A 15,172-nucleotide genomic window follows, 5' to 3' on the forward strand; every position below is an offset into this window, starting at 1 on the left:
TTCTGGGCACTTTGTACTTAATGGGTTAAGATCATTGCCTGATTGAGTAAAACAAGGTCGCTGACAGCATCAATCAGACTTAACACTGTCCAAGTGCTATATTTGCTTCTGCTCTTTGTTCTAGTTTTTGGGGGGAGCAGAGAGAAAGGAACAGCTTCCTTTGACTAAATCATTAATGCCCACTTGATTGGATAATCTGAAATAATCTGTTGATTGTTGGGATCCTTGGCAGCCTATAACAAAACTGAATGTCGATAGAGTCATCTTGGGTCCCATTTGATTGGGTGACTCTAGCCCAATGAGTGAGTCAGGAGACTGACCCTGTGCTGCCTAAAGTTTTGGGAGCCCAGGACCGCGAGGGTGATTTTGAGAGGACTTCAAACACGAAGGAAGGATGAGGATTTAAATTGTTCGAGCAGGGAACGGGGTATGGAAGGGAGGTTGATTACGGCAATGTAGAGGCAAAGTTTGGCATGTAAGTACTTTTTATCTGAAACAAGGACATTCATTGACAATATTATTTAGAGATATTGCAGAGCTTGTGTTGTCGTGTATGTAGTCATTGTGGCTTATGTCTGGCACAAGTGGACAATGTCTGTTTGAATGAAGAGTTTAGGTACAGGGTGAAATGCCAGAGAGCAGGACAGCAGAGGGTGGAATAGTAGTGATTTGGAATTTAAAAACTTGCACTCTTCACAAATCAACACGTAAAGAATTGGCAAGTCTGAAATCATCTTTAGTTGGTCTGCATTCAACAACCACTTTTGCCCCTTGCTCAAGTCAAACAAGGCTGATACAGGATTTGAGGCTATCTGACAAGCTGTAATTAATTCCCTGTCAAAGCTCAGCTGATTGGTTGAATAACTAATAACAAGAAATTAATGTAGCTTTTATAATGGCCTACCAGCTTTGAAAAAACTTAAGTTTCTTTTCCCACAGTCACAAAAGACAATGATGTAAACGGGCATTGAATCACAAACAAAGTGCCACTTACATTTTGCTGCTATTCATTCTTTTGAAATAATAAAACTATTGCTGGACACTTAACCCGTTAACTCCACCATCCCCTCACACAGACATGACCCCTTCAGGCAACAGCCATACCTATTGATCATTTTTAGCTTCAAAACTAAAGTTGCAAGATTTGAAATCAAGATTGGAATAATTTCCTACATTGTATTGAAAGGATTTCCCTGGCTTGTGTATCATTACATTGAGTACAAAGACAACATGCATTCCTTTATTGCTGTGTCCTAGGTGCTGGGTGGACTCCTCATTGATCAGACAAACCCATGTGTGCCTGAGATTTAGTCAGTGCACAGTGGCCTATGTATTTTTTCCCTCCATTGTGACTGTGGGGAGTTTCATGTATGGGTACAAGTGCACTTTCTATGGAATTGTTTAACAGCATAAAAGAAATCATTCATATTAGTATGGCATGCTTCTTGATACAAGAACACGCCAAAAGGTTGTACAGTTAACAAAGTACTTTGTGCAATGTAGTTACATTTCTTTATATTATAACAGTAACATCTACTCAGCAAGCTCCCAAAACCGCAAGGTGATAATAACCAGATGAGCAGTTTGAGCAGTGTTTTTTATGGATAGTTATGGCCAGAACACCAACATAAATACCCTGCTTGTTTTCGAAATGGCATCTTTCATATCCACCTGAGAAGTTAACATGGCCAAGTTTGAATGTCTTCTCAAAGAAGGCCTCTCCAACAATGCAGTATTGTCTTAATACTACTATCGGAAGGATGTTGTAAAACTTGAAAGTGTTCAGAAAAGATTTACAAGGATGTTGCCAGGGTTGGAGAATTTGAGCTATAGGGAGAGGCTGAATAGGTTGGGGCTGTTTTCCCTGGAGCATTGGAGGCTGAGAGGTGACCTTATGGAGGTTTATAAAATCATGAGCGCCATGGATAGGATAAATAGGCAAAGTCTTTTCACTGGGGTGGGGAAGTCCAGAAATAGAGGGCATAGGTTTAGGGTGAGAGAGGAAAGATATAAAAGGGACCTAAGGGGCAACTTTTCATGCAGAAGGTGGTGTGCTTAAGGAATGAGCTGCCAGAGGAAGTGGTGGAGGCTGGTACAATTGCAGCATTTCAAAGATATATGAATAGGAAGAGTTTAGGGGCCAACTGTTGGCAAATGGGACTAGATTAGGTTAAGGTATCTGGTCAGCATGGACTTGTTGACCCGAAGGGTCTGTTTCCATGCTGTACATCTCTATGACTCTGACTCTACTGTGCTGGGACTGTCAGTCTGGGCTATGTGATCAGCGTCATGGAGTTGGACTTGACTGCATAGCTTTTTAACTCAGAGGCCAAAGAGTTAACCACTGTGTAAAAGATGATGTTTGTTGGTGGAATTTTCAGTGCATTTAGTGGGTTTCACAGGCAAATTGCTGAGTCATGCTTTTCTCAAGGCCATTGTTCTGATGGAGGATCAAGAGACCTTATTTGTGATCATCCCTTCCTATCAGCTTGGTGCAGTGAGATCACTTCAGCTTGGCAAGGCCAGTGATTGTACATGTTATCTGTGTCTGCTGCTAGTGTAATCGAGCCTGATTACATTTCTCTTCTTATAAGTTGAATGTTTCAGTTTCCATTGCTGTTGCTACCTGACTTTATAATGGTGTTGGCTTCTCCATACAGTGGACGAGTTACCATATAACTCCTTTAATTACGTTACTCAAGAACATTGACACAGTGGTTGCAATGAGGCACATTTGCGACAAATATTCTGCTAATGGGGGTAGTTTGAAATTCCCACCATTGCACATTGCATAACCCCATTGGCGAGGGGTTGCAGGGGAGTGAAGGTGCACGTAAAATATGTCTGACCATCAGGTGACCAGGGTACCACCTTCACTGCTCTTCACCCCCACCCCCCAATCCAAGCTCAGTCCTATTATATAGAGGGTGGGTGGACAGCTAAACGAGCAGCTCACCCCCCCCTTGTGTAAATAAATAGCTGAGAGTCCATACATCTTATTAAAAGCGCAGTTGGCCCAATCCTTGGCACTTCCCCTCCCCTCTCAGAATTTGGTACATTCTCTTCCGACTTACCCACATGGTCTTTCAATTTCAAACAGTGATCCAACCTCTTTGCTCCCTCCCTTAAGTGGTAAATGTCCCCTGCCCAATGCCCCGGCTTGTCTTGATCCATGCTATAACTGGGATATTGCCTGCAGTTCCAGCAGTGTCCACTATGAAGTTCTGGTGCTGCTGGTTTCTGCTGGAGCCCCTCCTGATTAGCCAACAGCTCTTGAAGTTGAAACTTTATTGCTGGAACAGCACAGCAGGTCAGGCAGCATCCAGGGATGCTGCCTGACCTGCTGTGCTGTTCCAGCAATAAAGTTTCAACTTTGATCTCCAGCATCTGCAGACCTCACTTTCTCCAACAGCTCTTGAAGCTGAGCTTCCCCTCAATGAGGGGCAGAGGTCACTCTCAGCACTCGGTTAGCCCACCAGCAGTGCTTTAAGACAGTGGGACAGGCTTGTTCTTCATCTGTTAGCTCATTACTGACTTTCCATTGGGGCTGGGAGGTTGGGGGACTCAGGGAGGTGAGCTATCTGCCCCATATGCTCCACCAATTTAAATATTAACCTGCAAAATAAGCAATCAGAGTCTTGTGCAAAAGGTACACCCATGGCAGAATATACTGTGATAAAAAAATTGCATTTTAATAACTGGCTGACCAACAGCTGAACTTCTTTAACATTTGTGATAAACTGCACTTGAGGCACATTATAAATACTGCTTCATGACTTAAGAAGCCTAAACAAAATCTCTATTTCTTGTTATTGTAGGAGGATGAAGGAATTGGTGGAAATTTTGCAATGCTATGGTTCTGTACATTTTTTGTGTGAAAGCACCAATTCACAGCCCTTGACTTTACCAGCACTTTGTGCCATAGAGCACTAACTTGGGAATTGTTAATCTGGTTAATGCTATTCTTGTCCCTGTCATCCTGTCACGTTTTTATGTGTAATTATTGTGGATCAGTATCCTGTATCCTGTTATCCATTGTCATTCTACAGATCTGCCACCACCATTATTTTAATCAGTGGAATGTGAATATTGCCAAAAGAACTGTGTATTCATTGACCATCTCTAAGTGCCATTGAGAAGCTGGGGTGAACTACCTTTGAATGTACACCCACAGTGATTACTTTGTAAATGGTTTGATACAACTGAGTGACTTGCTGGATCAATTCAGAAGGCAGTAAAATGATACTATGGATATGGCATCACGGATAGGCCATATTGTGGAAGGACAGCAGATTAATTTCCCTGAAGGATGTTAATGAACTAGATTTTCAACAATCCAGTCCATTTCATGCTGACAATTACTGGTACCTTTTTTCATTCTAGATATAATTAATTAACTGAATTCCAAATCAGATTGTCCTTTGGTTGTATTTAAACTGATGTGTGCAAATTATTAGCCCAGGGTAATTAATACAGTGACTATGATGTTGTACTTGTTCAGAGTATACCTGGTGCATAAATCCAGTGCCAGTGTTGCATCAAACATAGGGACAGCAATGTTATATTTCTAAAAAAAGAACATGGGTATCACTGGCTGGGCCAGCAGTTATTGTGCATCCTGAGATGGTCTTGAGAAGGTGATGGTGAGCTGCCTTCTTGAACTGCAGTCTCTTTGTTGTAGGTAGACCCACAACATCAATAAAATTCTCTTCAGGTCACTGTTGTGTTCAAATTATGGATAAGCTATGGACATGGAAGAGTTGGAGATCAGACATAACCAATGCAGCCTCGATGTTTCCAAAGATACAGTTCTGGTGAGATAGGTTTCTGGTATTGAGGCTCCCTCAGTAAAAAGTTCTAAAAGGACTTCCGAGAATAGATGTCAGATTATCAGTTCTAATACGTTTTGAGTGACAGGACTTTCTTTCTCAAATGTGCAATGTGAAACTAACCATGGTAAATTAGTCCTCCGTTTCAACACTTCTATATTTCCTTTGTGCAATTGTGTAACTACCTGTGAATGTATTTTGCTTCAGTCAGTTAACGAAGTCCCTGACTTTCCTGAGATGGAAGGAAATTTCACATGTTCTGAAAAATTCACAAACTGGGTCAGAGCCTGAAAGACATAGGATAGATGATAATATTACTGCAGGTGACACCTGTAACAGAACTGAAACATTTCCCCACCTGAAATATCTATTGTTCTTGATTTTAGGTGCTGACAATCTGACCTATTTTTCCAGTGCCTTCTCTGTGCATATTACAGGACAGAATGAGAGGCATGGAGCATGACCTTCTGACTTGATCACAGTGCATGCTATATTGGGAACCATGGTGAGAGAGCAATTCATTTGTTAAACTGGTGGGGAAGAAAATTATTAAGAATAGTTTCAAAATAAAATGAATAATTGCAAATAAACCTACAAGTTAGGGGTAGGAATGGTCCATTTACCCTCTTGAACCAACTCCACCATTTTGATAAGGTCATGGTCGTTGTAACATGAACTCCACATTCCTGCCTTTCCTCCATTACCTTTCTCCTTTGCTTATCCACTGCTGCCTTAAAAATATTCAAAAAATCTGCTTCCACCACTTTTTGAAGATAGGAATTCAAGACTCATGACCCCCTGAGAGAAACTGGTGCATAAATCCAATGCAATAAATGTAGGGATAGCGCTGTTATTTTTTTTTAAAAAAAAAAGACCATGGGTATCACTGGCTGGGCCAACAGTTATTGTCCACCTTGAGATGCTCTTGAGAAGGTGATGGTGAGCTGTCTTCTTGAACTGTAGTCTCTGCATTAGAGTTTGAATTTTTAAATAATTATTCCTAATATTGGAGATAAGGAGAAAGGGAGTTCGTTAACTTATCCGTCAGGTAATGAAATGACTGTTTGTTTATCTTCTCATTGACTATGGGAAGATGAGCATAGTGAGGGTGGGCATGATGAGCAGTCAATGGTAGCACTATGGGGTGGGATGATAAGAGGCTAGAGGTGATGTAATGCAGCCAGAGTGAAGAATACGCACCCCACACCCTCGCCCTTCGCCATAATACTGAACAATTGCTATCTTCCTGAGGCCTTATCAGCCAAAACATCATCGCAGGAGCAACTCCTTGGTACATGTCAGTGCTTGCTGTCAAGTTTTAGTGCAAAATATATTTTCAGAAATAAGACCTCAGACATTGTGCTGAACTGTTCTGTGATCTGACATGAGTGAGTAATGTTTAACAATAGCTGATGGCACAGAGGATCCTTCCAGAGTGTCGCTCTCTTTAAAGGAGAATTGAACACTGCTTTGATGGATGAATATGGATAAATGGATAAGCTAATGGATAAATACACTGCCTGCTGTTGATACTGAGCAATGGATAACAGGAACATCTTGTGTCCAATCGTGTGTGTGTGTGTGTGTATTCCCTACTTAAATCTCTCCATCTCTCTAACCCTCACTGCACCTCAGAGATGTTCTTTAAAAGCTACTTCTTTGACTATGCTTTTGGTGGCCTATCCTAATATTTTCTTCTGTTTCGGCAACAAATTCTACCTGTTCACTGCTGTGAAGAATTGTGGTGCTATCAAAGGTGCCAGAGAAATGTAAGTTGTTCTTGGTGAAAAGTAAATCCAATTGGTCACCCACTGGGCACTCAGGTTAAAATGATACCTGCTTTGTTTCAGTAAGTAGGATTGGATTTATTTAGAAAGTTATTGGAGCTGTACTGTGTTTAACAAAATACTTATCCGAGTTGAGAAATCCCATAAGGGCTTGGAGTGGAAAGCTGGAACCGGATCAAGTAGCCAATCCTCGTTAAATCCAGATCAGTCACTGCATTTACCTGTTGGATTGAACATTAAAGCGTCTTACAGAAAATCTCACCTGATTGTTACTTTCCATCCGCTTTGGAGAGACATTGTCCTTGTGCTGAGTGGGTCAGGCTGTACATGTCGAGAGAACTGACTGATAACACTTTGGATGGGAATCCTTCATCAGAATGTTCCTCACTGATGCATCATTGGGTGGAGCACAGTATGGATGAGCTAGATATCCTTGGAGGCAGGCACCTCCAAGGATATCTAGCTCATATTGACTTGAGTCACCCAAACTTTGTTGTCCATTTCTGACTCAGTTCACCCTTTGTTCTCCCCCTTACCTTGGTTCCAGGTTAACCAATGCGTCAAGTTAAAAATTCTCATCCTCGTTTTCAAATCCCTCACCTTTCCCTGTGTCCAGCCCATAACCCTCTGAAATTTCTGCGCTTATCCTATTATGGCCTCTTGCACAATTTGGATTTGAAGATCTTCATTGCTGCTGACTCAGCTGCCTCAGCCTTTTGCTATGAAATTTCCTTTCTCAATCCCCTTGCCTTGAAGACAATCTTCAAAACCTGCACCCAGGTTATCAGCCAGGTGAGGTAACACCTCTTTAGGTGAATTGATTTGAAATTCAGTTTGTTAATCCATTTTTGAAGCATCTTGGGAATTTGTTGTACGTTAAATGTGTTATGTAAAAGCAAATTGTTGCATTCGCTATGTAGCACATGTAATAGTAATTCTGTTAAGTTGTTTAAAATTATGACTTGTGATAGGATAGATACAGAGACACTACTTCCAGTGAAAGCCAGTGACCAAATTGGGACAACCATAACATTAGAACAATGTTGTTCATAAGTGAAATCAGGAAGTGATACAATCACCGTTTTAAAGGGCAGACTCTTTCCAGACTCTGAATAATATGGACATGGCAAGTCATAGGGTCATCCAGCATGGAAGCAGACCCTTCAGTCAAACTCATCCGTGCTGACCAGACATCCCAATCTGACCTAGTCCTATTTGCCAGCATCAGTCAGCAAAATATGACAGCTGTGGAAAAGGAGATTTTCAATGCTTCAGGAAACAAAATCAAATTTTACTCTCAAGCCTTCAACTGCAAGATGGCAATCTCACTAAGAAACGGTGAGAAGCCTATCTGCATGCATTAACATTTCCTTATTATCTAATTTTCCCTCACTTACACGCAATTTACCATTTTTCCAGAGGAGAGAAACGAGACAGCAATAATTCCCAACACGAGAGCTTGCACAGGCAGCTGCAACTTGCTGGCTTTTCTCAGGCCAACATTCTCCGACACCTCAGTGCCCACTCCATGCATAGTAACCACCAACACCTTTATTCATGTAGGTTGTCATTGACAAAGCATCTCATCATCCTGGCATATTTGGGGCTCAACTTATACTACTGTACTTTGGAGCTCACCTGACACCTTATATTGCTGAAATTACTGTACAAACTCAGCAGGTCTAGTAGCATCTGTGGGAAGAAAGCAGAGTTAATGTTTTGAATCCAGTGACTCTAAAAACCTTTTTTTTGCAGTATTGCTGGGTGGTCCTCCAGTCTATGGACACTGTGTTGATTCAACTTGCAACTTCAGACCAAGCTGGCAGTGTCTGACGTAATGTGCAGCTGATGTTTAAATAAAGTGCCCATGGCATAAATGTCAGAAGGTTTAATGGTACAGAGTGCACGGTAGCATAAGAGTGATGACATGGAGGCATGGCACACACTCAGTGAGTGGAACAACGGAGTACTGTTTGAGGTAACTTGCTGGAGCTCAGGAAGAGAAAGTCTCCATGAAACTCCATCGAAAAGACCATTTTTGGTTAAAAGTCATCCCCAGACTGAGATCGCTAGATATCCTTACTCAACAAAGAACTGCGCAAATGGGAGTAAAAAGACTCAGGTTAACTTACACCTGTAGTTGTCCCATGCTTTCCTCTCATCTGTTGCGGACAGAATTGATTGTTGAAAAATCATGGTGGCAGCTGCTGAATTTTGAGGACGACCTATGGTCTCCGATATTCGCCAGTAGATACAAATAGTACCCAATCAATTGCTCTATTTCCAAATCTTAGCTGGTCAGTGAAGCAAAATTAGAAATTAATTTAGGGTGGAGGTGAGCGATTTTTATTTTAATAAATAGTCGTCCAACTGTTTTATCTCTAAACCAAAGGGAAGCCACCTCTGGGCAAGAGGGCACCTCTTTGAAATGGCTTGAAAAAATACATCAAACGGATGTCCACTGCTGTCTACAATAACATGGTGAGGGGAGTGCAGCGGGGTTGGCATTGCTACACTTCACTTACTTTTCTTTGGCAACTATCTACAGCTCTGATTCCTAGCCCCGGCCCCATCCCCTAATTGCACACCCCTGGCCTTACAACTCTTTGCTCCCTTTCCTTGTTATGGAGTTGCATAAACTGTGGAAAGATGTTGAGGTAGGATCTGGTCAGGTATTTTACTTCTTTACCTTCCTTAGGGTAGGCAGCCATGTGCAGTCTTGATAAAGTTGCTGGGTACATGTCACCTTTCACAACATCTCGTAGCACTGCTTATCTTTCTCTTGCTTTCCTCCTTCATGGAAGATGTTGAATTTTGCACAACTGCCAGTGTGAAGTTGCATCATGCATTCAACAGTAATAATAACTAACTGTTAGCCATGGACATCATTCTCTTGCCTGAGTCAGAAGATCCAAGTATTTGAGCACCTAATGAAACTTCCGGTACAGCAGTGTAGGACTGCTATGCTGTTGAAGATGTATTCCTTTCAATGAATCTTTAAACCATGTGTGCCCTCTCTGGAGGTTGTAAAAGCTTGCAAAATGTTACTTGGAAGAAGAGCATGGGAGTGCTCGCTGGTAGCTTGGGGACAATACATATCCCTCACCCTAACTCACTAAGGGAGGTCATTTATCGCACAACTGTTTCTTGGAGCTTGTTGTGTGCAAATTGGCTGTCATGTTTCCTATGTTACCTCAGTGGCTAGACTTCAGAAAGGACATCATTGGCTGCAAAGCCTTTTGAGACATTCTGAAGTTGTGAAAGGTGCTATAGAAACACAATTTCATTCCTTTTTTAAAATATATATCCCATGCTTTTCAATTTGCAGGTTTTCCGATGTTATTGGTCCTGTCACCTTGGAGTGAGTGAGACACTGAGAAGGTAGGAAGATGAAAGCTGAGATCTCAGATATGAGCCAGTGGACAGAGGTGGATTTGGAAGAGAAGTGCACCTACATTGTAAATGACCAACCTGCAGACCCAGTAAAATATGCTGAGATTCCTCTGGCCAGAGCTTCCATACCCCGAAACCTTATCTTTAAGTATGCAGCTACCAATGAGGTAAGTCCCTCTGAGCCCAACTGACCTAATATCTCTGAGCAACACACAGTAATGTCAAGTGTATATTGCAAAAATAAATTCAAATTCATATAAATATTCACACTGTCAATTTCTGCTTGCAAGGACTTGTTCATTGTTATTCTTGGGATTGGTCACTGGCAGATCAGTATGCATTGCTTTTCTCTTGATGGTCCAAGGTCAAAGCTATTACAGAAAGGATCACTTTGTACTTTCATTCGAAGCAATGTGATGTCCAAAGCATGATCTACAGACAGGTATTGTAGACTGAAGTGAAAGCAATGGAACTGGAGACAGGATGAACATAACATTTCTGCAGTGGACTTTTGTGATCAGAAATCTACTGCCTGTCTGGACAGTAGAAACTCGTTGAACCAAGCTTTCCAAAGCAAATTAAAGAAATACCTGAGAAGGAAGCATTTGTGATTTTAAAAGTAAGGGAAGTAGAACTGATTGGATAACTATTTCAAACATCCAACACAAGCATGATGGGCTGAACGATCTCATCCTGTGCTATATGATTGCTGTACATTTCCAGACTGGCCACATTTGTATTGGTACATTGCCCAGACATTCTGCCAGATTTCAGGGAAATGGGTGGTATCATAGGTAGGCATGAGCAGGCAAGGCCCACATCACATGCAAGCTAGTATCATTTCCCTGTGGGTCTGGGAGAGACACCACTGCAAACCCCTAGCCCCAACAGAAATAAAGGGACTGCTGATTAGACTACTTAGTGCCTGGCATAACAAGCAGGATATGCTTTTTGCTAGGAAGGTAACTGGAAATGGTAACATTTATGCATTTTGAGTCCAAAAGTTGTAGGTTTATGTTCCACTCCTCAGACTGAGCTCTGAAATCTATAGTTGTATCCATTCGTAGGTTCTGGAACTTCACTGACCAGCCTGCAGTTGTGCACCCCTGATTTCTTGGGAGCAATTACGAGCCAGCCGTGTTGCAGTGAGTCTGGATCAAGTCAGATTTACGCCCAGTAAGGACAGCAGGTTTCCCTTCCTCAAGGACATTTGTGAACCAGCTGGGATTTTATGACAATAACTGAGTTTCCTGAGACCAGTTTTCAACTCCAAATTGCTTCAATTAATTAACTTTTAGTAGATTTTAAATTCCATCAGCTGCCATATTGTGCTATGTACCTATGGCTCAAAAGCATTTGCATGGGCATAAGGAGTGGCAGGACAGCTCATTGGTTGAGACTTCAGCCTCATTACGGCAGAGACCTGAGTTTGATTCCAGCCTTGGGTGACTGCCTGTGTGGAGTTTGTAACGTTCTCCCTGTTTCTGCGTGGGTTTCCTCTGGGTGCTCCGGTTTCCTCCCACAATCCAATGATGTGCAGGTTAGATGGATTGGCCATGGGAAATGCAGGGTTATAGGGTAGGTGGGTGGGATGCTCTTCAGAGGGGCAGTGTGGACTCAATGGGCTGAATGGCTGCTTACACCGTAAGGATTCTGTGATTCAGGATTGCTAGGAATATCATCATCACACCACCTCCCCTCTAATGTTTACAGTATGAAGGGAATGCTGAAATTGTGTCAGCCTTCTATCTTGGGTGGACATAACCGATCTAATGACACAATTTGAAAATCGAACAGGGGAGCTTTCCCTCATTTCACATGGCCGATATCCACCTCTCAGTCAGCACCTGGACAGATTATCTAATCATTATTTCGTTGCTGTGCACAAAGCCACTGCTTTGTTTCCAATGTTGTAGCATTAACCACAGTTTGGATATACTCCAGTGCATGTAAAAGGCTGTGGAATATACGATAATGTGATTGGAAGAGGTACCATGGAAATGCAAATACTGCTTACGATTACATTGGTTATCTTTTGATTGATAGATGTTAAATAACATATGAAAATTGAAACTTGGATGGACAAGGCCCAAGACTAGTCAAAATCCTTTGGCATTTCCTGACTTCTACACCTTGCTCCTGGATCACAGCAGATATGTGAAGGTGGAAAACCCACTAGGTGGGGACGGGATATCAGCGGTTCTATTTCTCTGGGCTCTTGCGGGTGGAGATCCCAGATTTTGCTGAGACTCCTTGGTAAACCAATTCTGCCCAATCCTTCCACCACCTTGCCACTTTTTTGGTGGTTGAAAACCCCTCACCCCAAGAGGTGAGGGAAAATCATTGCACATGTATCAGATGAGTGCAAGACAGGAAAAGGCTCACATACACAGCCACAAACTGACAACAGCTCTTGAGGGGATTTTGGCCAGGGTGATTTCACTGCACTTAATGGAATATTTAAAGTGTCACCAAAATAACTGCATGTGAGTATGACAAGTCATCTAGCTGCCAGACAGTTTGCACTGCCAATAGCAGGCTGCTCTGTTGTTCTACCTACATTTGTGACGATTATCTTAACAGAGTAGTCTCTGAACTGACACGCAATTGGTGATGTCTGTGTCACAGGGAGCTGAGCTCAGTATCCAGCTGAATTGTCTCTAGGTTGAAGTATGTTCATGTGTGTGTACACACTGTCTCCGGTGCGCAATACAAGCATCAAGGGTTAGCTTTTATCTGCTGGCAAGCAATTTAACCCAAACTAATGCCCGTTGGTTCTAATTAGGTTCCTTTTGGGTACTTGCCCACAGCTCATTACGAAGATAGTTTACATAACCACCCTTTGTGTTCCTATTGAGAAACATTGCCTGCTTTTCTTACAATAAAGTTATGAGAGTGTCATGGTGGCTCAGTATTAATACCTAATCTGAGTGGTCAATGTCAGCACTCATTAAGGAGCATTGGCATAGATCATGTGCTGAAATCCTAAAGTGGAGCCAAACCCTCTATCATAAAGGTAAACAAACATGGCTTGACATATTCCCTTGAGTTTAGATGACTGAGGGCTGATCTGACAAAAGAACTTGGGGAGGAGTCAAAGTTATCTCCAAATATGGAGAAAAAATTCGGCTTGTGAGACAAACTAGGGCAGGACTTACAAAGTTAATGGTAGGACCCTGGGGAGTGTTGTCGAACAGAAAGTCCTAGGGGTTCAGGTAAATAGTTCCTTCAAAGTCACGTCACAGGTAGACAGGGTGGTGAAGAAGGTGTTTGGTAAACTTGCCTTCATTGGTCAGAACATTTGAGTTGGAACATCATGTTGAGGCTGTATAGGACATTAGTGAGGCCACTTTTGAAACACTAAACATTATTCTGGTCACCTTGCTATAGGAAGGATATTGTTAAATTGGAAAGGGTACAGAAAAGATTTACAAGGATATTATGAGACTAGAGTCAGGAGAGGCTGGAGGGATTGGGACTTGTTTTCACTGGAGGGTAAGAGGTTGAGGGGTGACCTTATAGAGGTTCATAAAATCATGAGCATTGATACTGTAAATAGCAAAGATCTTTTTGCCAGGGTGGGGGAGTTCAAAGCTAGAGGCATAATTTTAAGGGGAAAGGTTTAAAAGGGACCTGAAGGGCAACTTTTTCACACAGTGGTGGTGTGGATATGGAATAAACTAACAGAGGAAATGGTAGATGCAGATATAATTGCAAGATTTAAGACTTTTGGACAAGTACAGGAATAGTAAAGGCCTAGAGGGATATGGGCCTAACGCAGGCAAATGGGGCGTGTTTAGTTTGAGAAACCTGATTGGTATGGATAAGTCTGTTTCCATGCTCTATAATAATATGACTTTATTTTCTTAGATTTTGTGCTAGGCCATAAAGGACTGAAATTAGTAAGTTAAAAATTAGGAAAACTGAATTTTTTCTGAATGAGAACACAAAGGGTTGTGTGCAAACTATATTTATAAAGGGCTGTAATGAAAAGTAACCAACTAGGACCAATGGTTATTAGGCTGGGTTGAATTGTATGCCAGCAGATAAGACTTAACCCTCGAATCTTGTATTTCTTTACACAAACAGTACTGGAGATTTGGATCTCCGGGGCCATGAGGCTGGTAGATTTTTATTGGGGAGTTATCAAGTGTTATGGAACTAAGGCAGGCAAATTGGTTGAAGCTGTAGATCAGACATGATATAATTTAATAATAAAGCAAGCCGAAGGGGCTGAAATGGCTCTCTCCAAATTCTTATGTTTCAAATGAAAACATGCACCAAGGAAGCAATCTATCACAGGGAGACTTGGAGAGAGGGAGGATTGGATTTTGGAAATGGAAATTTGTTTCATTGGTTGTGTCTCAAACTGGGTCGTGAGAGACTGAGCCTTGTTGGTATGTTAAATGGACAGCGTAGAGGGAGTTCAACTCGGTATGTAACCTGCGATATTTGGAGAGTTTGGTGCAGAAGCAGAGAAATACAATGTGAGAAAGTTCTATTCCCTGAGTGAAATCCCTCAGATTGCATTGAGAGCAGCCGTGCCTTTGTGTACAAGTGTGTGTTACTGTGTAACGCCTCAAGTTGATGGTTCCTAATAAAGGTAAATGTAAAATCACCATCATCCCAGTCTCTCTCAATAGGGAGAGATGACTGCTGGTGGTTTAATCTGAGGGTCACCACACCTGAAGCAGGTGGCAAGGTCAAGAAGGTGGGACCTTCGTGGTAACCTCAGTCACTGCAGGAATTGACCCACGTTGTTGGAATCACGCTGCATCACAAACCAGCTACCCAGTCAACTGAGCTAACAAACCGTGAAACAAGGTAAACTGTAACAGACAGATTCTCAGATCTGTGCTAGCAACAGTTTCAAATCCAAATAGAAATCCTGTATGTCATGAAGTAGACAGACTAATAAGTGAGTTTGAAAGAGTGAGGACGCTTCTTATGGGGATTTCTGTCCTCAACAGTCAGTGTGTGACTGCCTCACGAGTAAACATTTATGAAATTCCCAGTTAAGAGTCAGGAATGGAAGGATGTCGGAAACTGGTTGCTTGTGAACCATGTATGTGTCTGGCTGTGGAGTTTCCTTGCCAGCAGAGTAAGTGTCAGTGAGTCATTTTCTGGTGACGTTCATAATGAGTGGTGCATTATGCCCTTGAG

General features: G+C 42.0%; 1 protein-coding gene across 1 annotated transcript in view; it reads left to right on the forward strand.

Annotated features, from left to right (window-relative positions):
• The first annotated feature begins 375 nt into the window (after positions 1-375).
• The window catches only part of LOC122563591 (PR domain zinc finger protein 1-like), a 76,286-nt gene continuing 61,489 nt past the window's right edge, over positions 376-15,172 (forward strand). The window contains exons 1-2 of the mRNA XM_043717516.2: positions 376-475; positions 9,945-10,176. Of these exons, the coding sequence (XP_043573451.2) occupies positions 10,006-10,176 (171 nt within the window). The 5' untranslated portion in view covers positions 376-475; positions 9,945-10,005. The remainder of the gene's footprint in view (positions 476-9,944; positions 10,177-15,172) is intronic.

This window comes from Chiloscyllium plagiosum, unplaced genomic scaffold, assembly GCF_037043375.1.
Source record: "Chiloscyllium plagiosum isolate Xiang-an unplaced genomic scaffold, Cpla_swu_hap1 HiC_scaffold_30, whole genome shotgun sequence".
Lineage (NCBI taxonomy): Eukaryota > Metazoa > Chordata > Chondrichthyes > Orectolobiformes > Hemiscylliidae > Chiloscyllium > Chiloscyllium plagiosum.